Consider the following 27,631-nt stretch of genomic DNA (forward strand, 5'->3'; position numbering starts at 1 on the left):
TGCTAAGCACTCTCTAAATGGTTTACAATGTGTTAGTCAATTGCTCCCAACAAGCTGGATACTCATTTTACTGACCTACAAAAGGATGAAAGGCTGAGTCAACCTGGAGCCCTGCAGGATCAAACTCACAACTTTTTGGCCATAGTACCGGCATTTAAGCATTGCACCACCAAGGGTCTATATTTAAATTATTAATAACTGACCCTGCATTCCTTGAACACCTTTAGTATTCTCCACTGATCCCTCACTGAACTGTTCATGGAAGATAAGGGTGCTGGTTGCAAGCTCTAAAAAAAATCCTGGTTCCTATGTAGATAGGGAGAGGGCACGGAGCCTTTTAGCTTATACAACCAATGCTTGACTAGCTATACTTCAGCCTTGCCAAGTAACACTGCAAGCCCCTTTTGAATAACAACAGCACAAGATTCCATTCCCCCAAATTTTGGGAGAGTGAAGATAGCTTTGCAATGTGCAGTTCAATCCTCTTTTAATGAAGGGGGGAAAAACCATCTTGATCATTCTGTGCTCAAGCACTGGGGTGGAAACAGACACACTTTTAATAATAATGAAGTAATAAACAATTCTGGTTTTTACATTAAAATTTTACACCCAGCACAAAGAACTACCACACACACACAAACATATGTCCATACGCATATACTCACTTGATAAATTTTCGAGCAAAGGATTTCAGTTTTCCCGTAGCCGCTGCAGCTGCCAATAAGAGATCCAAACTCTTTCCAGAAAGCATATGTCCTAAAACACCCAGCAACCCTTCTGGGGATTTTGAGTGGTCTGAATCCATTGTCTGTGGCGGCAGAGAAATAAAATAAGAGGGAAATGTAGCGGAGCAAAGTTTCTGATCGGTAGACAACAAAACAGATGCCATGAAGTTTTGTAAGAGAGAAGTCAGTTCCTGTTCCTTAACAAGCTGGCTACAGTTGGCCCTTCTTATAGGCGGGCCTGCCTTCAGCGGCTTTGAGCTTATGCGGAAGGCAAGCCCCAGCAGAAATAATGAAGCACGTACTGTACTTGCGCCTCGTGCACCACTGCGAGCACGTGCCCCATAATTTATATGGGGCTTGAGCATACATTCTTTTCTCCATACGCTGGGGAGGGGCATCCAGAATGGATCACCTGCATATGGGGAGGGCGGACTGTTTAACAAATAACAAACACAGAATCTGGTATCCAATACAAAGCCCTCTTCTCCACCAACCCCATACAATTCCACTCTGTTATCAGGAACTGTGAAGACCAAATTTCCTTCACTGTTCCTTACATCCAACAATTATTTAACACTTGGCATCTGTTTCTGCCTTTCATTTCTTCATTCTTAGGATTTGACAGTCACATTTTAGGGCATTTGGCTGGAAGTGCATTTGAATCTGGACTTTATGTGGGTTAATCAATACAGAGCTGATGCATGGAGAAAACCTGCCTAAGGGTAGGAGGGCACATCTGATGACCTTCTGAGTCCTTCCACCCCTTTCCTATGCAAGTAATAACTATTCCATATCCCTTGCAGATATTTTACACATTCAGCTACAGAGCAAAGATGTACCAAATGATCCACAAGTATATATGAATCAGTATTTAAGGTCCAGCTCCCTGCATATGTCATCTACCAAGACAATCAAAACTGTCTCTGTCCAACAGCCAGGCCTGAAGCCAGACAGTAATAGATCTAGAAAATACATTTCATCCAGGAATGCCTGGAGCTGGGATGCCACTACATGCTCCAATACTGTCATATATGGTGGACTTCTGATAAAGCACAATAATATTGGATTCAGATGCATTCCAGAATGGAAAACGTCTTGAAGTTTATATTTCAACTGAAGTCAGCATGTTTTTTATTGGGAATCCTGGAAGATTAGATAGAGAAGAAATATGGAATTATTGTCCATTATATGCTTACTGTTGCGAGAATATAGTATGTGCAGAAATGAAAGGATGTAGACACTCCATCATTAGAAGAAGGGTTGATAAAACTACACAACTTTGCAGAAGTGGACAAATTGACAAAATTGCTTAAAGAAAGCTCTATTAGTAACTTTTTAAAATAATGTGAAATGATAATTGACTTTATAAGAAAACACTGGGGGGAAATAGCAATTTTAGGATTTGAAGATTAGTAGACATCTAAAAAGTAGAAGCTTATTTATATATTTGTTTAAAGAAAGTAAATGAATTTAACCATCACAACCATCATTTAGTTAGCTGGAAGTCATATGTATCCCACTTTTGTTTTGTTTGTTGTTGTTATTATTATACTTTATTTATATAGCACTGTAGATTTACACAGCGCTGTACAATCAATACAATAGACAAAAAGAAACCTGCCTATGGTGTACATTCTACAAAATGAGAATATACACATATAAAATAATATATAATAATAGATGATAGGAGTCAATAAAATAAACAGGCAACAAACTAAAAACATCAAGTATAAAATATCAAGTGTTGTTGGTTGTTGTTAGATTGCTATTACAGGTATATGCAATATGCTAATGTTAGTGCTAGTTTATGTATTGCACAGTGTAGATGTTATAGTAATTTTTTATGTTTTATAGTAACAAAAACTGTGTTTCAATAAAAAATATTTTTAAAATAAGAAAAGATGTGAATATACTATGGCTATGCTATCCTCTTTCATTTCCATCCAAATCAGCAACTCCAAGAAACATTCCATCCCTGCATTCTCCACGCATTAAAGGGAAATCCTCAGGCTGTATACACAAGCAGTGGAATGGATGAAGGTTTAGTGTGTTGTTAAATCATGTGTGGGTTCTAGCCTGGAAGCTGTGATGGTATTTATAGGGGATCAATTGTTATCAGTATGGTTACAGCAGTTAACTGTAGAGTTATAACTGTTAGGAAATGAATGGTCCTTTGAGTGTGGTAGAATTGTGGATAGTGTATTTGAAGGGTGTTGAGTGGATACCAATGAGCTGATTACTGGGTGAGCATGTGAGGGTTACGGGGTGTATGTCACAGTGGGTGTAGTATCAGGACATGTTTCAGTAATGGTATGACTGGGAGATTGCAAGGCGGTGGCTCTACTCCTTGGTATGAGGTGTTTGGCTAGGAGCAAGAAAAGAGCCAGAGGGGGAGACGGGGGACATAGAGATTTATACACAGTTCCTCTCTCTGATCCCATCTCCATTCTCCAGGCACTAAACTGCTATCATTACAGATAGTGCTGTTACTTAATGTTTGATCGGTTTGCAGTTAGATCTAGATTGTTCAAAGTGTTAGTTATGGATAGAGAAGTTTCCTGGCATGTACTACTGGGTAGACAAGCTGAATGGAGCAGAACCAGCTTTGACCACTCAATGTTGTCCCAGCACAGACAGAAGGGCATGATATGGGTATTATGGTCCATAGAAATTCCACCTTCTTCAGCAGGAAGCCTCTCGATCTCAGGGCTAGTTTGAAAGGTATTCGGTCAAAGAGGCAGATCAGGATTGATGCTGGGGTACCAGCTCCACTGGTGCTCAGAAGCCCCACTAAATAAATTGTCCAAGGTGGTTGCTGGCCTAACTCAGGACAGCCATCATTGAGATTTCAGCATTCACATCAAAGTTGCTTTAAGTATACTGGCTTGGAATTTCATGGCTTCAATAACAACCATGGGTCTGTCTTAAGTTTTCACTAGTTCATATCTTCAATTTAGTTCTGCCTCAAACTATGAGATGGATGGAGTGATCTGACATTTTAAGGAACAGGCGTAGCTGGCTCAGATGCACTCCTAGCCATTGCTGAAATCCTGGCTTCCAAGTTCAGAGCTGAATCCAGCAGTACACTCAAGTTGCGAACCTGCATCTTCAAGGAGTGTGTAACCCCATCCAGCACAGGATGAATTCTTGTTCCTTGTACCTTTCAACTGACCAGGATCACCTCTGTCTTGTCTGGATTAAGTTTAATTTGTTCGCCCTTATCCAATCCATCACTGATGACAGGCATTGGTTTAGGATCAAAATAGATCCCTTGGCTTGTGGTGGAAAGGAGTAATTAAGTTGGGTGTCATCTGTATACTGATTCCATTGAACCCCAAAAACTCCAGACAATCTCTCAAAGCAGTTTAATGTATCTGTTAAATAGCATGGGAGGCAGAACAGAACCGTGGGAGACCCCACAGGCCAACAGCCAAGGGGTCAAACAGGGTTCCCCAAGCATCATCTTCTGGGCTTGCTCCTCCAGGAAGGAAGGAGATAAGCCCATTCCAGCCAGGTGGCCAGGAAGAATATCATGGTTGATGGTACTGAAAGCCACCAAGAGGTCCAGAAGAAGCAACAGTGACATACTCTACCTGTCTAGCTCCCAGTGTAGGTCATCCACCAAGGTGAACAAAGCCATCTCTGTCCTATAACCAGGCCTGAAACCAGACTGAAATGGATCTAGATAACCCATTTATCCAGAAACCACCGGAGCTGAGAGGCCAACACCCACTCTTGCCTAAAAATGGAATGTTAGAGATTGGCCAATAATTTTCCAGGATGGAGGTATTCAGGGATGGCATTTTTAGTAATGGTTTTATAACAGCCTCCTGCAGACAAGCTGGAAATATTACCCCTCAGGAGAGGCATCCCATGGGATACCACCTTACTGTTGTTCACATGTGCCTTCAATTCTACTCCAACCTACAGATTTTCTTGGCCAGATCTGTTCAGAGGAATTTGCTATTGCCATCCTCTAAAGCTGAGAAAGTGTGACTTGTTCAAGGTCACCCAGTGGCTTGTCATAGCTGAGTGGAGAATTGAACTCTGGTCTCCCAGAGTCCTAGTCCAACACTCAAGTCACTACACCGTGCAGGCTCTTGGCAGTACCTTATCCCCAATGCCATTTAACATTTATAAGAAGCCACTGGAGGTAGACATCAGAAAATCTGGAGTAAAATTTAATTAGCATGCTGATTTCACCCAGCCCTGTTTCTTGGTTACACATGAGTCAGCTACAGCCATGCAGGTCCTGGATGCACTGTGTGGCTAAATGAGGGCCAAAAAACTGAGACATGATGCTAAGAAGACAGAGGTCTTGTGAGTATATGGTTCCCGTGTCCAGGAATTAGATAGGGTACTTGCTCTGGCTGGGGCTGCACTCTCTCTGAAGGATCAAAGGCACAGACTGAGGTATGCCTGTGTCCATCTTTGTTGCCAAATAGCCTCAGTGGCTCCAAGCACCTTTTACCAGCTTTAGCTGCTACACTACCTAAAACTGTTTCTGGAGTGGTATCACTTGATCATAGTGATCCAGAGATCGACAACTTCAAGCATTTAAAGATGATGTAGACGTTGGTGCAGAATGATTCAGCTAGGCTTCTTATTAAGAAAGCCTACTGGCAGAACACAACACCTTCAGTGCAGGAAGTATACTGGTTATCTACAAAACTTTTCAATGTAGTCTAGCTATCAAGGAATTTATTCTTATGAATAATGTTGTTGTTTTATATTGATGCCATGTACTATTTTATATCAGATTAGGGGCAACTTTGGTCCACATCCTATCCCTGAACCTACTAAGGTGGCATGATCCCCCCTCCCCCTGATAAAACTAAGATAATTTGAGATAATCAATAAAGCTGAGGTAACCAGTTGTCAGTTTCCACTTCTGATGCCTCTCCTTTGGGGGGGATTAAAACAACTGGGAAGGACCAGGGACGTAGCTAGGATTTTAGGAAGGGGGGGTCCAGACTAAGTGCCACCATTATAATGGGGCTTGAGTGCGGCGGCGCAGCAGCACACACCATTCATTTTTCTAATGGAAGGGGGGGGGTCCGGACCCCCAGATCCCCCCCCTTGGCTACATCCCTGGAAGGACTCCAGAGGCCTTGTTCACAAGATGCATGGCACTTCCTGGAGACTCCATGTTCTTGTTTACAATTCAGTGGGGATTCAGAAACCAAAAACTGAGAGGGGACTATATGTAACCTATGTGTGCCCATCCCGGTCTTACACTGCATGTTAGAGTATTGCTGTACACTGCTTTGAGAAGTTTAGATGTAAGGAATTTATAAATAAATGGAAATGAATAAATAAATGTCTGAATTAATAAAGCACTATTAGTGACTGATCAACAAGCCAGAATTAGAACCAATGGTTTCAACTGGGCTTACAAATCATAATGCGTCAGCTACGCTTTGGCATAGTATCAAAACGGAAAATTCTAATTACAATAACTGCTTTACCTAAATAAGACTGCTGCACCATGGAGACAAGAACAAACTGCTAAACTGAATATTCAGATGATGGGTGGGGGGGGGGGGGGCAATGAAATTCACTTGTTAGGAACAGGCAAGTCACTCTCTTTCCATCAGAGGTCCAAAACACACAGCAGATAATAATAAACCAGTTTGAGATCGCTTTAACTGTCCTGGCCCAATGTTAGTGAATTCTGGGAACTGTAGTTTTGTGAGACATTTAGCCTTCTCTGTCAGAAAGCTCTGGTGCCACAATAAAGTACAGTTCACAGGATTCCCTAGCACTGTGCCAGGGCAGTTAAAGCTGTCTCAAACTGGATTATTTCTGCAGTATGTTTTGGACCTTAGTCTCACAAAAATGCTCTGAAACATATAGACATTCTGAGCTTCCCAGGAGAAGGCTAAAACCAAATACATGTTACAACACAATCACAATTTCCATCTAAATACATAATACACTCAAAGGTATGTCACACTGAGTTTAAAGAAGCTTACTCCCAGGTGTGTTTATATACAATTACAGTCTTAGTAAACTACAAGATTAAAATTCTTTAATAAGGTAAATATTTTTCTGTGCCCAGAATGACACCATCAGAGTAGGACCTACTTTTAGGATATTGGTGACAGTGGGCTCTGCTCGCAGGATGAGGCTTGGGTTGGGCTGGATGTTAGCATTCTCAGCAGATTTTAAGCATGGGGCATCTTCTCGATCAGCAGTCCTGGGTAAAGTGGAAAGAAAACCATCCAAAATTTCAATGACAGCCTAGAGGAACTCTTAATGAAAGTAGAACACTTTGTTGTAATGATGACCTACCACTCATTCATTCCATTCCCCACAAACACCATGTTTAGATAGCCATCAAAGTGCTGTTCACATTTTTAAAATACTTAAATGTCTGTAAGATCTATTTTGTATAGGAACCCATTTAATATATAAAGCTCCTGTTAATTTGCTGATTCTTAATGGCAGTAATACACAAAGGTTCAAAAATGTCTAAGAATGGAGCTTTATCAAGGCCACAGTAATAAATTTAATTCCAAACCAGTCAATTTACTAGAGTGTGAGAGTTTGTTTGCTAAGTGAGACACAGAATCCTATTTCTGAAGTTTAATCTCAGCATATGTTGTGTAATAAAAGGGCTGGGTAGACAGGGATATATGCTTAATCTTGATTTTTAAGGTATGAAATTACACACAATTGATGGCTTCACAGCCTTAAAATCAATGTGATGGATGACGTCACAGGCTTAAAGCAATGCAATGTTCTTTCTTAAAAGCCAGCCTTTTTTTTTCCCACAAGAGAAAGAGGATTCTTTTAGAGGAGGAAAGTTTTATTGACTTCTTTGAAACACCATCCTCATCAGTACAGGTACACTTTTAAGACTGTGACTTCCCTAAATAAAGAACCAAATATAGTTGGCCCTCGGCATTTGCGGCTTTGACTTTTACAGATTATCTGCAGATTTGAATAAAATGTTATCTCTAGGAATCTCTAGGTCCTCCAGCGTAACTCTACTGGAAGTTGACCACAGAGTTGTATTGGAGGACCTAGTACAAGAGAAAACACTTCTCTAGCCAATTGTAGGTCCTCTAGCATGATTCTGTGGTCAACTCCTGGAAGATATTGGCCATAGAGTTGCACTGAACAACGTAGAGATCCCTAGAGAGGTGTTCTCTCAGGTTATAGAAATAGTAGGGGGTAGGTATTTGCTTTTTTTCCACATTCATGGGGGTCCTGTGCCCCTAATCCCAGCAAATGTGGAGTGCTCACTGTAGTAGTGAAAAAGCTTAACCTAAGGTGGAGGGACATGAAGCCACTTTACAGGACAAAGCCAGTCATAGTAATCTGTACTGTTGCACTTCAATAAACTTCTAAGAAATTGACATTTTTTTTCACACTGACCACTTGCTAGATTGGTTGTGTGTATTCACCCATGATTGTATAGAAACTGAAAACCAAGCACTTCCTCTCCCTTCTGCTTTAAAATAGTAAAAAAAACCAACAAATGGTTCAAGAACGTTTTGAAAGCAACCTCAGTCAATCCTTTCCCCTGAATCCTAACCTCTTTAAAACAAAGCTAGATAAAGCTTACCTTTTGGCTATAAGGTTATCCATATTGGGTTCAGAGAGCAGACCCTGTTTGGTACATTCATGAAGGAGGAGATTTATGCAGTCACAGCTGGAAAAGAAAGGGAAATGTGTAGAAATACTAGAATGGAACGCAGAATGCAATGAGGGAGGACCATTACCATACTGGACATTTAGGGAAGGAACACTGGGCAACAAATGGTGAATGCCCACAAAGAAGAGAAAATAAATCTGAAGAGACAGAAAGAATCCACTTTTAAGATGGCTTTGTCTGAGTGGAGAGAGGAAGTGAGTGACCAAAATGGTGAAAAGTCTGGAAACCATGCCCTATGATGAGTAGCTTAGGTAACTGGGTAGGTTTAGCCTTGGGAAGAGAAGGTTAAGGGGTGATATGATAGCCACATTTAGATACTGTATTTAAGGGCAAGTCCTTGGATGAAACAACAGCTCTGGCTCAGGCACTGCATACCTAAAAGGTAATATACATGGGCAAATTGGTAAAATTTTAATTTATCCCCATCCACTTTCTTTGGTCAAATCCTGCCCTCTCTGTACTGCCCACTGCTGGAACAATATCCCAGCCACCATTTTCAAACTGAAATTACTCCTTGAAACAAAAAGGATCACCCATCTCTAAATTATCAGATTTATAGTTTGGGAATGGCCATAGGTCCAACTTTTTCACTAAGTGGTCCCTATGGCACAGAACAACCATCAGCTGAGGCTGATGCACCAGATGAAAATTGTCTCAAAGACAATCTGATCACAGTTACTCAGGTGCTGCCAAATTTTAAATTACGTTACTATAAAATGCATTATACCTGACACTACTTCAAGTCCAGCCACTAGCCAATAAACAGGAACTGGCCAATGGGAATTTATATCATCAACACTCAGGTACTTCAGTAGCTCCTGATTCATTTCCAATTACAATTCACAGTACAGTACTAACTTTTCCCTTTAAAACGTTATATTAGGGCCTGAAAGATCATTTTGTACCACATGGGCTGGCCCATACACAAAGGCTATACTTAGAGGCCTTCCATTGGGTGGTCCCACTTATCTCAGACAGGTGGCAATAGCAGAGAGAATTTTCTCTGTGATAGTTCCTGGCTGTGGTATTTCCAGGGAGAGATCTTCACCCTTATTTATTTTCTGTTACGGAAGATGACTTTGTTAATTTTCTAGGCTTTATGCAGTAAATATACACCCACTGTTTTATCAGATGTTCTAAATTTGTACTGCTTTAATTTATTCTTATTGTTACTACCTTGGGAATAAATAGTATGGATGGATGAAATGTAGAAGTGGCTCTATGCTTTCTTGTTCTGGTTTCAACCTTTTTTCTGAAAACATGCTTGAAAACCTGTTTGTGGTCAAAATCTATCAAGGCCAGCCAAACTCTGGTCTCCAGGGAACACCTCCTATCCTACGTTCCACAGTGATTCCCCCAAGAATAACCAAGTATATCCTCTTAGAAGAAGAGATGGTGTGCAAATCTCATAAACACAGAGAGAACAGTGATGATTGGGAATTACATGTCTTCTAATTTTTTTTACTGACCAGCAGTAGATCCACTGACGATTAAAAAAAAAGACAGCTCCCAATAATGGGGAGCTGGAGATTGTATATAATCAAAATAGTTGGTATTACTTTTGTATGCCATCTATTCTGTGAGGGAGAATTACATAGGAGTTATAGCACTTCAGCAGCCTCATATGCAGTCTCTGTGAGGCTCACATCTTAGCCTAATAAAAATGCAGTGTGTACATGAGGCTGAGATGCAATCATTTACTTAAGGTCAGCCCGTCAGCTGGCTCAGGAACAAGGAGGAAACACTTGCCTCCACTAATTTCCAAGAGCAAAACCTTATCTACTACAACAGCAGCTATATACAGAAGCCACTCGATTCTGCAGTCTAACTCAGTTATGTAAACATAACACATTTGCATGTGTTTGCTTGCTTTACATAGATTCTATCCGTCGCAGATGAACCAGAGGAAATCCTACCCAGATATTTTGGGGGCTTCTGCACAGTACATTTTCAAGGTTATTTTTGCATAAGAGTCTGTCACTTTTCTTAATTTTGTAAAAGTGAAAGTCAAGATTCCTAGGATGTGAAATCCTTAACTGAAAGCTTGTTCTGTATTTAGTAGTGAGTACTATACCTGGCCCTGACTAAAGCATTAAATATGAGAAAGAACCAGCTAGGCTTGTCCTTATGTTAGCAGAACAAAGCGTTCAGAACTGGGCATAAGAAAATTGGACCCAATTGTTTTGAAATGCTATTTTACATTATTTTATGCAAGAGCAGCACTGACAGCTTCACACATTGGGGAGTTTTGCTCCTCATCTATCATGCAGAACAAACAGTTCTAGTTGCGACGTCAGCAGCAAACCTGAGCATGATGGACGCCGTTTACAAGGCTGTCCGTTGTTGCTGGCCCTTCCCCAGTTTCAACAATCTCTGATGTTTCATGCCACAGATGGGGGGGAATTACCAGTGATTTAAAAAATTCTCAGTTCAGAAAAAAATAGAACTCACTCCTGTTTTCAGTTGTACATGCTGGCCAGTCTCAGGTGAAATTATGAGATTTGGGCCTGGGGCTACAAATTCAAATTTCTGCTAAACCACAAATATCAACAGGCCACTGCAGACAAGTTGTTATCTCTCCACCAAAAATGAAAAAGCTGAAACTCCATTTAAACCCTACTGCTCAAAATTATTAAGAGAGGATCTGCATGGGTGCGGGGCATACATGATGTTGGGTGATGCTTGTTGATTTTTCAGGACCTTCTCTGTGAGCATTCAACAGCTGTGGAAGTTTTGCCTTAGCTTATTTCTTCTGCAAAAAATTTTAGTTTCATATTCTGGAAAGGGCAGAAAATTCAACTCAAGTTCAGTTTCTATTATTTTAACTTGCAATTAGCTGTCTTCTAGGAAAAGAAAAGCAGTTTATAAATATATAAAGGTAAATCTGCTTTGGATAGCTGTTTTGAACCCAACAATAGCTCACTCCTAATGAAACATTTTACCATTTGTTTTCACAATTTATTTCACAATATACACTGCTGTAATTTGAAATATAGCTTTTTATTCCATGTTTGTATGTGGATACACACAAATGCTCTAATAATGATAGGTGGTTTATATGCCCCGTTTGTGATGCTATGCCACGCTTCATACTGTTCTTACGGTGCTTCCTTTTGTGGCCAATGCCACTGTCTCAAAGCTCCACACTCCTTCCTAGTACACTTTTCTTTCAGTGCATAATATCATTAAGTCATCCAAAGATAACACAGTGTGAAGAAGCTAAACAAGAGGAGTAATGGGCACAGCATTAAGTTGTAGTACTAAGAGAACAGGAAACAGATCTGGACAGTAAAGGAAGTGATCTTACGTTTCCCACCAGGAATTCACCTGGACTCATGTGTCTGATTAGCTGGAACTGTTTTCACACCAGCGTCCTGGCTGGAATAACCCTACCATCTCCCCAAGCAGGTTCCTTCAGCTTGCTGTTTTTGTTGAATTTCTCGGCAGATTCTCCAGTAATCTAACCCCACTCAACCCTGCAATGTCACTTAGGAATTCCTGTCTTAACCTTACTCATATTCTCACTCTGCTGCACCTGTTCTTAATCAGCTAATATTTGCTTGCTCTGAAATCCAACAGCAAAAGAACAGATCCCTCAAACTCAACTTTCACCCTGCCAGCGAAACTAAAAATGTCAGATTCCCTAAGTTTCTGTCTCTAAGACTCCAGGCATAGACTTGTGGGACTAAGGGATGGTGTCTGAAAGCTGAGTGAGTAGGGCTTGGGGTAGAGCCATGAACAGAGCCTGAAGAACATGCATGTGAGACTAAAAGCAATAGTTCTCAAATCAAATATATAAAGGTTGGTCCTTAGTTCTGGTTGCAGGGAAAGGGAACCTACTTGCAGCGTTGATCAGCCTTGTCCAGCAGTGGAGTCAGCTTCAGTAGGAACTCAAAGGCACAATTTACATCTTCTGTGAAATCCTACAATTACACAAGTCTTTTAACACTTTGCATTAGCTGTCTGAACCTGAATTCCATATAAAACAGAACAAAGACAATGCATTCCAATAACAGTGGTGTGCAAATTAACTCACAATAATTGCTAGAAAGCAATTCCTTTCATCTATGATAAACTGGAAAACATTTTTACCACATTCTATAAGATGCATCTTGGGTCACACTGAGACACCATTTCAAGGTACTGTACTCTAGTAAAAGATGACTTTGTGTCCTGCTCTTTCCAAGAGGTTTATTATGATCTGGATCTCAGTTTTATGGAATTGCCTCAGAAGAGGTGAAGAGAAGAGATATAATCAATGCATTTGGGAACAGAGAGTAGCAGTGTGCCTCCAGATTTTATGTGGATTTTGGGAGTGGGGATCATTTATGTTTAAAACAGAAAAAAAGAACATTTATGCTTGAGTTTAGAATGAGAGATTGGTACTTAATGTGAGGATTCATTCTTGGATGGCTCAGATAAGCAACATTCACTGACACAGGGGGAATAACACAACTTTGTGGACTGCTTATCCACGACACCCAGAGAATGATGGTAGTTCATAAATGAAATAGTAGTTCTTAAAAAAATTTTTAAAAGACAGAGATAATTCCCCAAACAGTTAGCTTTGAACTTTATTCATTCCCATCTAATTCTCTTTTACACACTACAAAAAAAGGCTCTCAAGGACGTAATGGGAAGAAATAAATCTAAATCCCATGTTAACCAGAAATTCACCAGGTAGCTGAAGAATAGCTTTCTGACTCAAACGAGAAGATCCATTTAACCCAGTATTCTGCTTCTTACAGTGGGCAAAGAATCAATATTGCTATAACAATTACAAACACAACAAGATGTAGAAAGCGTTTCTTCTAAAAACCTGATCACCAAAGCTATCCTACCTCTGCGTAATCGTTTCATTCTTAAATGAAACTATCATGGTTAGCAGCCATTGTTAGATGTCTTCTCTCTGGATTTACCTGATCCTGTAAACATCACCTCTAATCTTAGTACTCTTAATTGCAAATTTGCAATAAGAGGACTTGTTACAATTTTTCTTCTTATTTTCAAAACACCTGGCATTTTAAAGCAATATAAAATTGGCCTTTGGCATGTTTTTACCTTGTCTCCTTGAGGATATTTTTTCAATTTCACTAGTACTTGTGGAATCTGAAAAAGAGCAAGATGATAATGTAGTCATGCCCATCCAAAACTACTCACTCCTTTTCTCGCACTGCCCTAATCTTTGCCCTCTCTTCTGCCCTCTGTGCAAAAATGTACCTCTCCCTATAGCCTATTTGTGCGTTCCATACCTCCTGCACATGTCCTTCATAAGATTCTGATTTTTTAGCCACTGATTGTACCACTTTTTTCTTGGAACCACATTGATCTACAAATGTGCACTGGCCCTCAGCAATATGTGCACTCATTCTCCCCACAAGCCCTCCATCTCTGATCCCACCCCACATTCCTCCTAACTGTATACAGTATGCTCTCAGGAATACAGTTCTAATTGCATATAGTCCATTCTCAGGAGATCATCTCAGGGACACTTGTGAGTTGACAAATGATAAACAAATGCCTCAGATAAACCAAATAAATTAATTCTGTCCTAAGGCCCCATGTGAGATTTGCCCTGTGCAGATTCTTTTCATTTTCACTTCAAAAATGCATTGCTTTTCAATATTTTGTTACTGGGTTATTTTTCAATATTGGTTCCTATCCTTCATCCTAAAAACTGGAATATATGTGAACATTTCATGGTATTAAAGCAGTTCATTCTAAAGCTCAGGACAAGGTTAGAATTTCTGCTGTTGCTTTCAGTCTCCTATCTTATAAAACAAAGCTGTAATTTGACCTAAACTTTTCAATTATCCAATGTGAACAGATGCTAATGTGATGGGGAATATGGGATTTGGAGTTGGGACAGCTAAAGTTTCAAATCTCTATTTTACTATGAAACAGACTGGGTGGCATCAACTGTTTCTCTTGGTGTTATCTTTTCACAGATAAAGAGTTCTGAACTCTACTGCACACCAAAATATACAAAAATAATGCAAAAAGCAAGAATTAAATGTCTGTAATTTGAATTTGATGCTCCCATGACGCAATAAATTCTGGAGGCTGTTTCTTCATCTTCTGTTTTGTTCTAGAACATTCCAACTTAACCAAGGGTGCATGTGTGAGTGTGCGGGTACATGTCTATTGGTCTCTTTCATAATTCTTAATTTATTCCTCTCTCCATAGATGATCAATTACACGATGTACTTGAGCTGCAGCTAAGGTTTACTGAGCAAGCAGGGAATGCTAAGTTGCAATTTGTTGAGTCTCTTTTGGGGAATCTAGCAGCGTCAGAGTATGTTTACTGAGAAGCCAGGGAGAAGAAAGGCAGAGCCATCTGGCTTATGTTTACACAGAGGGGGAAAAATTATACAGCTAAATGGAGAAACTCCTCCAGGCTCTACCAAAGACAACAGTCCAGAAAGAAAGAATGCAAGAGAAGCTTAGGAAGATTATTATATGTGTTCCTGATCAATACAATAGCAGTGAATAGCACACGGTGGCTTGTTAATAAGTAGATTTGAGCACTTGCACTGAACCAAAGAGGGAAGCCACAGTTATAAAAGGTACGTATGGCAAGAGTGAGAACCACAACATGTGGGAAAGGCCTCTGACATTTATCCTGCAGAGCCTTAGGATTCTTTTTCTTTTCATTTTAAAATAAGTTTTTAATCCCTAAAATTTGCAGCTGTATTGTGTTAGGACTACTTCCAGGGTAGCCATGCCTAGATTAGCAATGTGTTTTCCAATCCAAGGTTCCTGGAGCAGGGGACTGGAATACAGCAGGAAGAAAGTACTGCCCCGGTGACAAGGCAACAGTATAAAGTCAAGCTTCTCGTCCTGCATACTCATACTGGCCAATATGGAGGAGTAACATAGTCTGTCAACTGCAGGAGCTGATGCTGCACCCCTAGTCAATGCCTTCTGTGCTCGAATACACAGTTGGAGGGGGCTCATTAGGCTAATTCTTAGACTGGGATTTCTGGGATCCTGATTCAAGCACATACTGGTTTGTTGTTGTTGTTTTTGACTCATGGTGACTCTTGGATGAGACATCTCCAAGACCCCCAGTCTTCCACTGCTCTGTTTAGGTCCTGCAGACTCAGACCTGTGACCTCCATGATGGAGTCTATCCATCCAGTGTGCAATCTTCCTCTCTTTCTGCTACCCTCTACTTTTCCTGTCATTATTGTTTTTTCTAATGAGTAGACAAAATACAACAGCCTCAATTTTGTCATCATGGCTTGCAGAGAGATTTCAGGCTGGTTCTGTTCAAGGACCCATTTGTTTGCTTTTTTGGCAGTCTATGGTATCCTCAGCACTTTTCTCCAGCACCACATGTCAAATAAGTACTGTACTCAAATGAGTACATACTGGCACTATCTGATAAAAAAGAGGTGCTCTCAAGAAGAGGCAGTCTCAATTCATATTCTACTTGAAATAACTTTTTACGTTTTTGCAACTTCAAAAGAGAAATGACAACGAACCTTGGAAGTACAGACCATGTTTCTGCTAAAACACAGAAAGCCAACAAGAACCTTCCCCCTTCTCCCAATTCAGTCACACAGAGCTAGCAGAGGCAAGAGGCTACAGCAACTCTCTCTGTTAGGAACACAGGAAACTGTCTATGCCTCTAAGCTCAGTACTGTTTACAAAGACTGGTAGTGACTCTCTGGCGTCTCAGGCAAAGTTGTTTTCCAGTCCAATCCTAAAGGGTCAGAGACTGATCAAGGACATTTTGCATGCAAAGCGTTTATTCCTTAGCTACAATCTGCTCTCCTTCTTGAGGCCCTACAGCAACTATGAATCTTTTCTGCCCTCCACAATTCCTCAGCTGCTGTTGTTCACCAAGCTGGAAAACTGAAAGGGTACCAAGAGAAGATTATAAAGGAGCTGAGCCCAGTTGCTTCATTCTGACTGAAAGGCCAAAGAATTTCATACCTTGAGGAAAGTGAAGGCTGTCCATTTCAGCTCCTCTGTGCCTTCAGGACACTCAATTAGTCCCACAAAGCAGGCTTTCCAGATTTCTAGAATGAAAAGTGGGGATGGGATGTGCTAGAGAGAAGAGAAAGGGAAAGATAGTGAAATCAGATATTCCACAGGGCAGAGAACTGAAACACAGAGCAATCCAGCTCTGCCATTATAGGCAGAGCATGAGGCCTATAGCACACATCCATGGGCTTATCTAACAGTCCCATTCCACCGTCACCCAATCTCTTGTATAAAGCATGCCTAGACCCCTACAGCTAAACTTGGTTGCCAGTGATACTTTGTACTAGCCAACAGTAACAGCCACAAGCAAGCTGTTGGGTGGGAGCAAGGAAGTAAGAAAAACATCAGAGGAAAACTTTGGTTGCTAACTGCCTGCTGTGTCTTCAGGAAGAAAGGAATTACATCTGCGATGACTGCTCTCCAGAGAAGAGTACTTTTGAGTCATCAAGTCTACTGCAGCTCTGCATGGCCAAGAAAAGAAAACACAGGCCTAACTCTTACTATTAGTCCAAACTAGAGTACAACCATTTAATTAATTGGAGCTGCCTATGTGTTGACTCAACATTAAACAATTGACTGAATGGGTCCACTCTAGTTGGGACTAACCAGCAGGATTTCAGTATTTTTCTCTTTCTGTCCCCACATTTTGTTGGATGCCAGCAATATACAACTTGTACAGATCTGTCTCCAGTGTAATCTATGGTGTTGGTCATATTCTCATTAATGTTCTGGTCTGTTCTTATTTCTGGAGAATGCTACAGGGATTCCCAGTCTAGACAAACAATTTACCACATTGCAAAACTGATTTTGTACAAGGTATATCACTTCAGGAGGCCTATGACAAATCATATGACTGAATATTCCACCATATAAACATGTGTCCTGCATCCAGAAAACAACATGTGCAGAAAAATGGTTCTGTTCCAGCCTCCCTCTTACATGCTGTGCATCAGATGTTCTTATTTAAGGAAAGCTTTCAAATATACAGTCCTTCACCTGTATTAAAGTAGGACGTTTAACTATGTAATTGTCTTCATCAAGACAGAAGACAATAAATACAGCAACAGAAAACATCCCTTCTATGGTCCAGCTATACCTGCATCCTTTTGACCATCACAAGCTGTTCCACCAATAGATGTGGATCTCCAGTCAGGTTCATTGTCCCCTCTAGCAGCACCACAGCATGGATGGTGGGGAAGCCAGTTTTGTTCAGCTGTTCTGAATGCACAGAGAGCATGGTAGGGATACTAGGCAGAAAATTGGGTTTGGGGTGAGGGACAGAAGATATATTAAATTCCAATTTCATTTACACAAAGATGGAGAAAATCCTTGCTTCTTGCCCTGTTATTGCTACTTGCTCACCTCTTGACAAGACTGATGCACTCTTCAGCTTGGCTCCTCAACTGGCTGTTGCTGATGTATCCCAAACTGTCTCCTAACTTAGCAAGGGACTGTTCGACAGCATTCCAAGAAGCTAGAGAAGAAAGACAAGGGTTTTAAGTTCCTCTCAGGTTCATTCTCAATTCAGTTAAAACAGATCTGAAACAGGAAGAGATGATAATCTAAGTCTAGGTTGTTAGTCAAAATGTAACTGTACACACCTAGTATACACAATGGCCTAAACCCAGCTGCTAGCCCCAAATGAATCAGCTGTTGAATGGTAAATCAATACTGATAATCTCATTGATTTAACTCCATTTGGGACTAACAATTGGATTTAGACTGTTTATTTCAACAAACCCTTATACAACTTCCCTCACACACTTAGTGCATGACTGGAACCTAGAAAGGGGGAAAGCCCAATGACACAAAATGCATGTGCCATATTGCTTGACCCACAAACATTACAGGGTCAGGGTCAGAAGCAAATCTTTTGTCTACATCAGCATCGTCACTAGTACAGATGTAGCTTTTGCTGGATTCAAGAAGTACAGAAGAAGCTGTCTTATACTGATTCAGACCACTGATCTATCAAGCCCAGTAGGTTACTGTCAGTTTTGTTAGGATAGAGATTTCTCTTAGCTTTGTTACCTGAGAACTTTTAACTAGAGGTGCACAGTTTGAGCCTAAGACCTCCTACAGTCAGCTCTCAATTTTAGAGGGGATCTGTTCTGCTCCCGCCGCTCCCCCACCATGAAAATAGAAAGAGGGTGTGTGCCTGCAAGTGGGTGTGGGCATGTGCCATGGGCATGCATTCCACTTTAACTCCCTCCATTTGCTCCTCGCAAGTAAGCAATGGTCACGGATTTGAAGTCTGTGCAAATGGAGAAGCAACTACAGTGGTACCTCGGGATACGAAATACCCAGGTTACGAAATTTCCGGGATACGAAAAAATCCCATTGGAAATAATTGTTCCGGGTTACGAAAAAAAATTTTGGTGCTTTTCGGCGCTTTTTCGCACGAAACGCGGCTTTTCCCCATTAGCGCCTATGGCAATTCGGCTTACGAAGGCTTTTCGGGTTACGAAAGCGGCCGCGGAATGAATTAATTTCGTAACCCGAGGGAGCAGTGTATACATACAAGTGCATATTCCGCTTCTAGAGTGATCTTTCTTCAAATTTAGGCTTTTATCAAGATGTCTCAAATTTTAAAGCATGGTATTTCTGCCTTAAAGTTTAAAAAACATAGAAATAATTGTAAATAGTAATTCTCTTGGGAGACAGTGGGGAAAAAAGAAGCTTTGCCTGGAAAACAGCAATGCCAACCCCATGTTCTTCTTCCTTCTTGGCTTTACTTCGCGAACGAAGATTCAGGAAGGACTTATCTGTGCTTTCTACAAGTGCATTGATGACGTTGGATGTATCCTTCGAGCCTGTGCAATGGATTTTTCTGGTGGAGCGCAGCGTGCATAGAACTGGCCTCACCCTTTAAACCAGAGGTTCGTCTGCTGAGGCCTTGGCAAGCATGGACGGTGGCAGCAAGGCCCTTGGGTCGTAGGTTTGATTAGTTTCCTTCTCTTAGATAGTTGACCTTACAGGGTTAGACGAGCACCATTTGCCCAGGTTTGGGATTAGAGTTTTCCTTCTCCTAGGATGATTGCCATAAGGCTAGAGAGCCCACCCTGCCCTTTGGCGCTCTTCGGTTGTGACCCATCTGTCATGGGAGGCCCTACCAGTGACTATTATACCACCGCCAGCATAGCTCACAACTTCATTAGGGTACGCAAGCCTCTCCCCCACACAGTCAGAGCACAGCTGGAGGGGAATAGGAGGCCGAAAGATGACAGTTAAGGAGGGAGGAGCCTCTTCCTTCAGGCTATCCCTGGTGGAGCTGGGTCTGCCTGATCAATCCCTCTCAGGCCAGAAGATGACAAATTGGAAATTGTGATAAAGAGGCTAGTGGGGTCCTACTTCATACTTTATAATGGGGTTCAATAAGAGAATTTCTGAAATAGATCCTAATAAAGGCATGCATGTGAGCCGCAAGCACTGAATCCAAAATTCACATCTCAAGTGAATTATAATAAAAGAGCATCAGTTACATACGTGTCTCTTCCAACTTGGCTATATGAATCAGGGCCCGGTTCTTGGTGCTGCCCAGGATCTTGACAAGCCTGTCTAGGCACATCTTAAGCTGGTTCTCAGCAACTCCTTGCTCCAATGGCTGTTTCATCTTCTCTGTATAGAAAGCAGCACAGCGGAGCATCCAATTGAGGACATTTACAAGAGCACGGCAGAGACCAATGCATTCTTCTGCTTTGCCGTGGCAGCTGCAGGGAGAATAAGAAGAGAACAAAAAGGTTGGTAATGAGTCCATTTTCTTTTTCTTGCCTAAACTGCTGCAGGTTCTTATGAGTCCCACCATGGGAGCATCCACTTAGAAAGTTTTCAGGTCTCATTTGTTCACTCCAGGTTTCACATCTCAGAGAGATACAATGAAAAACCCAAAATCTAGTCCTGTCAGAATCATAGTTACCATTCAGTTTCTCTAGGCAAAGGGGTGAGAAAAAAAGATCAGACTAATCCTTTTGGAGATACACAAGGGAGGAGTGTTTCTTTCTTGAATTCTGTTTAACTAACCAAAGGGAGACAGATGGGAGAGGAGGCCTGAACTATTCAAAGCAGCAGCTAGAGCCCAACAGTGGCAGAGAAGAAATATAATGGTTCCATTCTTGAGTGCCTTGGGAGCCTTACAAATGTAGCAGGTGGGAAGCGACCACTTATATTATATGGAAATATTATGTTGGAGTGGGCAAGATGTAGTCAGGTTACTTGAGCCCAAGGCTTTTTAATGTCCTATTTTTTAAATTTATTTTGCAAAAAAAAAAATGCTTCTTTTAAAAATGTCTGCACACTCTTTAGGTTTTCTTCTTGGTTGGAAAAACCACTTTCTTGGTGCTAAAACAGCTTAGGGGAAGGACTTGTCCCACAAGCTGTTATGGAGTAGGGAACATATCAATGGTCAGTGAAGATCCCCAGCCACTGACAGCTATCAGTGCTGAATCCAGCCGTCAAGAGAATAAAGGGAAACAGATATTTCTTGCAAGCTGCATGTTTGTTCTTCATCCACAGGAAACAGGACTTAAAAGCACAGATCTGTCTCCTGCTGAGTAGCCTGTAACAAAGAAGACCATGTACCTTTTAAGGGACCCTGCTTAGTCTATTCAAAGACCAAATTATAAACCAAAAAGTCCCTAGTTCAAATCATAGGTCTGCCATGAACTGGCTAGGGAACTTTCAAAGGTGTCTTCAGATGTTATAATAGTCTTGTCCTGAGTGAGTCAGCATGTTGCCACACACTGGGTAGTCACTCACATTCGCAGTAGGAAAAGCTAAACAAAATAGTCTTTTGACAGCTGTCTATCATGACACCTGAAGTAGCAGATGAGTGCTCTGGTTTACTGCTCTCCCAAAAAGCCGGGGGGGGGGGGATCTAATGTTTCTCCTACAACAAGCCAGAGCACCAGTATTATGCTATTATATTATGTTTAATACTCATTTATCTTGAAGGATAGTTTTAAGTATTACTGAGATAAAGGCTGGGTTCATACATCATGGTAAGTCAGAATTCTTGGGGACAAACCATGGGATGTTTTCCTGGCTTGTCAAGGGAAAAACAAGCCAGATTTCCACAGCTGGGCATCATGAAACAATCCAGAGATGGAAGGTTCTGGGTTTGTTTAGCTGCTCCTGCTTTTAGAGGAAACCTATCTGGTGGCCAACATATGCCAGCACACTGTCTTGTTGTCAGTAAGACAGAATTTTGTAGAATTCTGGCTTGCCATGATGTCTGATCGTGTCCAATCTAGGTAAAATTATTGGAAGGCCCTGAAACACAGGATATTGCAAAATATTGTTTATTGTCATAACACAGCAGTAACTAGAGCTGAAAAGGACCAAGAAATGGATCAAGAGGAAAGACTCTGTCCAAGCTTTTTAAACTAAAAAGAGGGGGTAAATCCCTTTACCCAATCCAGTTTTTTTTTAACAGAATTTTCCCAGAAAACTCAGGAAGAACCAGGAAAATGAGGGATTTCTCCTATCATCAAAAGCTCCAAAATCTACAACTGGGAGGGAGGATGAGCAACTGGGACTTGCGTAGTATAGCACTGCTGTGTACACTGCCGTATTCACAATAATTACAGTACCCTCCTTTGTTTAAACATATTAAAAGGGGGAAAGGAAAATTATTCAAGCCTATGATTAAAATGGCCTAGCCCAAAAAACCAAACAAGGAGTGAAGGAGAAACCCTTTCGATGAGACAAGCGCTACTGCAACTAACACAAATAATCCCAGAACTGAACAGTTTTGATCAAACGAAAAACCAGAAGATTGAATTAACCAGGCAGAGGATTAAGTAGTGGCTTTGTATCTGGCTGAGAACAGCTGTTTATCAGCATTTTGGTGACAGGTTAATATTCATTGTTTCTATTTTCTTGTACAAAAGGAGGGTTGCTATTTCCTCACATTTCTCTCCACATCAGTGTATGCACCTGTTAGCTCTAAATTAAGGGCACTAAAATAAAAGATTTTGTCACATTTTAGAAAAGCGGGATTTTGGAGGGGTTGAAATAAAGGACAAACCCAGAGATAAATGAGTGACCTGCAAGGCTGTGATCTCTTGCATGGAGGGGCAGAACTGGGATTCCAGACAACTCCTATGTTTCTTTTGCATCTGGCTCATTTTTGGCATTTAAAAAAAAAACATGTGTCTTGTCCTAATGGTTATGGAGGTAATACTTACAATATTCATCATTTCAGGCAACACAGTGGTGTTTAGTACATACTGCTGCCTAATCTGTTCTTCTCATTCTAAAGGTCCCACATGCAAAGCCCCAAATACAATGAGTTGTTGGGGTTTGGAGAGGCTGTATATTTATTTTCTGGCTCAGTATGACAGTAGGCACTGAATGAGGCAATTAATGAATCAGTCTGAAACAACAGCCGGTTATCACAGCTAGGCAAAAAGGCTCTTCAGTGGCTCCCTGTTGCTTTATAGCACACATCCAGTTGCTGATTTTGAATTATAAAGGCTTTAATAACTTAGCCCAACATACATAAGGAAACCGGTCTGCCTCAGCATCTCAGCACCAAACAAGAACATACATTAAACACACAGGTGTCCTCCAGTAAGAGCTGGCAGTACACTTTTATGTTCTTAAGAGTATATATTCAGTATAGGTTAGTTATGCCTTGTTCAAGAGCAGTGGCACATCTGAGTAATTTTAGACTCTGAATGTAATGACCTTATAGGGAGTCATTACAGACTGTACTGCTCCTCCCACCACTGGCTATGTGCTGGGAGATGCAATCCAACAATATCTGGAGGGCCACATGATTCCCATCCCTGCTTTAGATGGGCATGTGCATTCCTATCATTGGGAAGTATACAACTAACATTTTCCTTCTCCATCCATCACCATTACCACATGATTACAACTGCTTATACATTCCTCATCTGTCAAAGCAAACAATTTGCCAACCTTGATTTAAAAGATATTCTGATTATCTTGCCATTTTCACTTTTTTTTAAGAGTAATTTAAATTATAACACCACCACGACTACAGAAATAACCTGAAGTTGACTTCTGTGGCTCTGATGATAAACATACACTCTATTATAAAACAACACTTTGTTGTCAAAAAGGATAATATATATTGAAAGTAGCAATAATAAAAGGAGAATCTGCAGCCATGTTTATTGTCCAGCTGGGTACCTCTGACTAAAAAATCTGTTTAAAAAGAAGGAGAAAGAAAACTGCAATGAGCAGGGTTGTTCTCTGAATGCTTGATGCTGATACCAGACCATTTGTTACTGCCCCATCACCTGAGTGATTATTTGTTGGGCCCTCTAAGCAGGAGGGGCCTTAGATTTTGACCCCTAACTACACCACTGGTTAGTAATCCAGATGTCTGTAGATATCAGCTGTAGCTTCTGTCTCGAGAGGATCAATTTCAATCATGTGTGATCCACTACTTTTCCCTTTGCTAGAAATTCTTTGACCACCAATGACTTTACAATTTATAATGAAAGAATGTATAGCAAAGGTGTACCTACAGAACCCCCCAATAAAAATTCTGCCTCACCTGTAAAAATTTCCTTTTCTCCCTGCAATTCTAGCATTGCAGTAAATTAAAAATTCAGTTGATCATTTAAAAACACAATTTGGACATCCAAAGAAAAGGGGTAGCAAAGTTACTAAAGGAATACAAATACACCAACTATGAGTTCTAGGTATGAATGATTTTAAATGTCTCACTCTGCAATGCTAGAAATTTGGGGACTGAAAGAAAATTTCATTAGGGGAGAATTCTTACCTGGGGTACAATATCCTGATTTCACACAAACACCCTTTAGCTACAACCCTGGTGCATAGAAACAAACAGCTTCGTTTATATACCGCTTCATACTGAACTAACAGTGTCTAAGTGGTTTACAAAGTGTAAGCTTATTGCCCCCAACAATGTGGGTACTCATTTTAGCAACCTCGGAAGGATGCAAGCCTGAGTTGAGCTTGAGCCCTTTCGCTGGCATTGAACTCACAAACTTATGGTTTTGAGCGAGTGGCTATAGTACAGGCATTTAACCACTGAGCCACCAGGGCTTTCTAAGGATACTAAAGATCTCCTAACAAGTAAGGAACAAGTAGTATGCATTCAATGGTGCTGATGATATACCCTTATATCAGAACAAAAGAAATGATTTGCTAAATTATACCAAAGCCCACCTAAATCAAAATACTCATTGCCTGCTTAGACAGGGTTGATCCATAAGGCTATCTGGAAAGCACCACCTGAACTGTCTGATGAACTGCTGGACAGGTCCTGTGCACAAAGTGACAACCCAGACTACATCACAAGTATCCGCCATCTTGTTATACAAATGAACCCACACATGTACAGAAATTGATAAGGCAAGAAAGATGCTCCTCAGTAGCGTACAAAAGACCCCCACCAACCAGAGCAGCTCTAAAACAGCATGGAAAGAACACAGTGCCCCATGACAACCATGTTTGGGGTCAGACATGACACTCAAATCCTGTGTTGTTTTCACTGACCCTGGGGCCAGATCAAAACATAGGACATTCTTTACAGGCCACACTGAACAACAACATCCAAAGTATCTGTGACATGTTCTGAGCTGGTATCATGCAAGTGTATGAGAAGTGCTGAAAGTGCAAGGATTCCACACTGCCATATGCAGTTCTTTGTGGAAGGGAGCATTCCAATAACTGCAAGTCAGAGCTCTGATGTCACTGTAATGTATCTTTAACACGTGCACTCAGATCCTCTGGGAGGAATTTGTTGCAGTCTGTAAAGACCAGATTGACTGCGACCTCCCAGAGGACTTTTTCCGAGATCACTCCCACCTTATGGAATGGCCTGCCGGACGAGATCCGTCAAATTACCAACATAGATAGCTTTAAGAAAGCTGTCAAGACAGACCTCTTCCGGCAGGCCTTCCTGGAATATCACCCGGCCACATAAAGATCCCCCCACCACTATTGTTCTATTGTTTTTAGACTTTAGTCTTTGTAATTTTAATTGCTAGAACTGTTTAATCCTTTTTAAGGGGGGGGGTTGTATATATTATTGTATTATTTTAATGTTGTATGCCACTTAGATTGTTGAAACAAAAAGCAGGATATAAATAAAAGTTTTATTTTATTTTATTTATTTTTTTAATAATCTAACTGATTGGAAGGAGGGTTTGGGTTTTGAGGTTTTTAAATTGTAATTTTTAATTGTTTGATGATTTATTTATACTGTTGGAATCCACTTTGATTCCTTTGTGAAAAAGCAGAATGCAAATAATAATAATAATAATAATAATAATAATAATAATAATAATAATGTTATTTTCACAGTAGCAAAATAAAACATACCACATTTAAAAAAAAACACATACATTCAATTTCTTTGCCCTATTTTATACCATTTTCTGACTTTCTGCATGTGTGTGTGTGTGCACGCGTACACACACACACACACACACACAGACAGTGTGACAGTGTGTATATAGAGCCTCTGAGGACTAATAAACTACAATTCCCAGACTCCCTAGCACTGAGCCAGGGCAGTTAAAGCAGTCTCAGGCTGGATTTTTTTTTTAATGCAGTGTGTTTTGGACCATTGACTTCTCCTCTCTTGGTGATGGCCATCTTACAATTATTATGTTTTTACAAACTGCTCCAACCTGGATGGGCTCATGGAGCAGGGTGTTATCAATACACAGATGACACCCAAATATTTCTCCATGTCTCGGACATCAGCAACAACGACAGATAAATGAGTGAATGTGACGGTCAAATCAGGTGAATGCGACGGTCAGGAGTGCCTGTTATCAACTTTGGCTGATACGCCAGCTCCACCCTTTCTTGGAACTGGGATCCTTGGAAACTGCAGTAGATGCACTGGTAATCTCATGACTCAATTTTTGTAATGCGCTCTACATGTGGCTACCGTTGTGCCTAGTCCAGAAGCTTCAACTGGTATGGAATATGGTATCTGGAATATCTAGGAGTGACCATATAACACCAATACTGGAGTCACTCCAATGGCTGCCCATTGGCTTCTGGGAGCAGTACAAGGTGTTGGTTATCATCTTTAAAGCCCTACATGGCTTGGGTCCAATTTATTTAAGGAATTGCCTGCTTCCATGTAATCTGCCCTGTATACTCAGGTCCTTTGGGAGGAATTTATTGCACCCCTTAAAGACTAGGCTAGTTGCCATCTCCCAGAGGACTTTTTCTGCAACAGCTCCCAGCCGGTGGAACAGCCTGCTGGATAAGATCCGTCGAATTACCACTTTTTAAAAAGCTGTCAAGACGGATCTTTTCCGGCAGGCCTTTCCAAAATAGAGTCCTCGGCCATATAGTAATCACACCCACACACCATGGATATTCTTGGTCTTGTTATAACCCGGCCTGTGATTATTAGATTTTAAATATTAATTATGTAATTTTAATCTCAATGTGTTTAATTCTTTTTAAGGGGGGGGGGATTATGTATATTATTGTATGATTTTTATATGTTGTTCACCGCTTTGATTATTTTTACAAAAAGCAGGATGCAAATAAAAGTTTTATTTATTATTTATTTTAATGATACTGAATAAAATTAAATGGATCAAACAGCCTTCCCTGGCTTCATGTAATCTCAATTAGAAACTTTCAAATCAAGACTTGACATCACATGAAGCCAGGATGGTTGGGACAGTTTATAAGAAACTTTGCAAGATGGCCATCACCAAACGGGGAGAAATCTGTGGTCCAAAACACACTGCAGAAAAAATCCAGTTTGAGACTGCTTTAACTGCTCTGGCTCAGTGCTAGGGAATCTGGGAATTGTAGTTTATTGTGTACTCAGAGCTCTCTGAGAGAGAATACAATTGTCTCACAAAACTACAGTTCCCAGAATTCCCTACCATAGAGCCAGGGCAGTTAAAGCAGTCTCAAACTGGATTATTTCTGTAGTGTGTTTTGGACCTGTGACAGTCTAATATCTAGATTTGCCCATAATATATTAGTTTACCTGTGTGCTAAATTTCGTGCTTTGTTGAAAAATGCACAAATGTTAGTTATATCCAGTGATGCTGCTAAGATATACATTATTCAACTTATTGTGATGTGTTCATATTCTTGTGGTATCATATTGTAGTTTTCACACTATTTCCATGTTTTGTGTAAATTGGAAAAGATGGAGGAGGGAAAGGAGGGAGGGGAAGAGGATTCTCAGCAACAAGCAGGTGCTTGGATTTCCACTGGCTGGCCATGACCCATCTCCTGTCCATCCTGATTTATGACATGC

General features: G+C 40.7%; 2 protein-coding genes across 9 annotated transcripts in view; one reads left to right on the forward strand and one right to left on the reverse strand.

The window, feature by feature from the left end:
- Positions 1-27,631, forward strand: part of RARA (retinoic acid receptor alpha) — a 938,446-nt gene that overhangs the window by 148,221 nt on the left and 762,594 nt on the right. The window lies entirely within an intron of this gene.
- MED24 (mediator complex subunit 24) overlaps positions 1-27,631 on the reverse strand; it is a 63,028-nt gene that overhangs the window by 25,324 nt on the left and 10,073 nt on the right. For all 8 annotated transcript variants that reach the window (XR_006104749.1, XR_006104750.1, XR_006104748.1 and 5 more), the window contains exons 6-14: positions 19,867-20,090; positions 17,743-17,854; positions 17,477-17,627; positions 16,330-16,443; positions 13,450-13,497; positions 12,229-12,311; positions 8,299-8,385; positions 6,813-6,924; positions 666-808 (exon numbers count right to left, since the gene is read on the reverse strand). Coding sequence is in view for 4 of the 8 variants with exons in the window: in XM_042476505.1 (XP_042332439.1) it covers positions 666-808; positions 6,813-6,924; positions 8,299-8,385; positions 12,229-12,311; positions 13,450-13,497; positions 16,330-16,443; positions 17,477-17,627; positions 17,743-17,854; positions 19,867-20,090 (1,074 nt within the window). In the remaining 4 variants the exon portion in view is untranslated. The remainder of the gene's footprint in view (positions 1-665; positions 809-6,812; positions 6,925-8,298; positions 8,386-12,228; positions 12,312-13,449; positions 13,498-16,329; positions 16,444-17,476; positions 17,628-17,742; positions 17,855-19,866; positions 20,091-27,631) is intronic.

The sequence above is a fragment of the Sceloporus undulatus genome, chromosome 6 (genome assembly GCF_019175285.1).
Source record: "Sceloporus undulatus isolate JIND9_A2432 ecotype Alabama chromosome 6, SceUnd_v1.1, whole genome shotgun sequence".
Lineage (NCBI taxonomy): Eukaryota > Metazoa > Chordata > Lepidosauria > Squamata > Phrynosomatidae > Sceloporus > Sceloporus undulatus.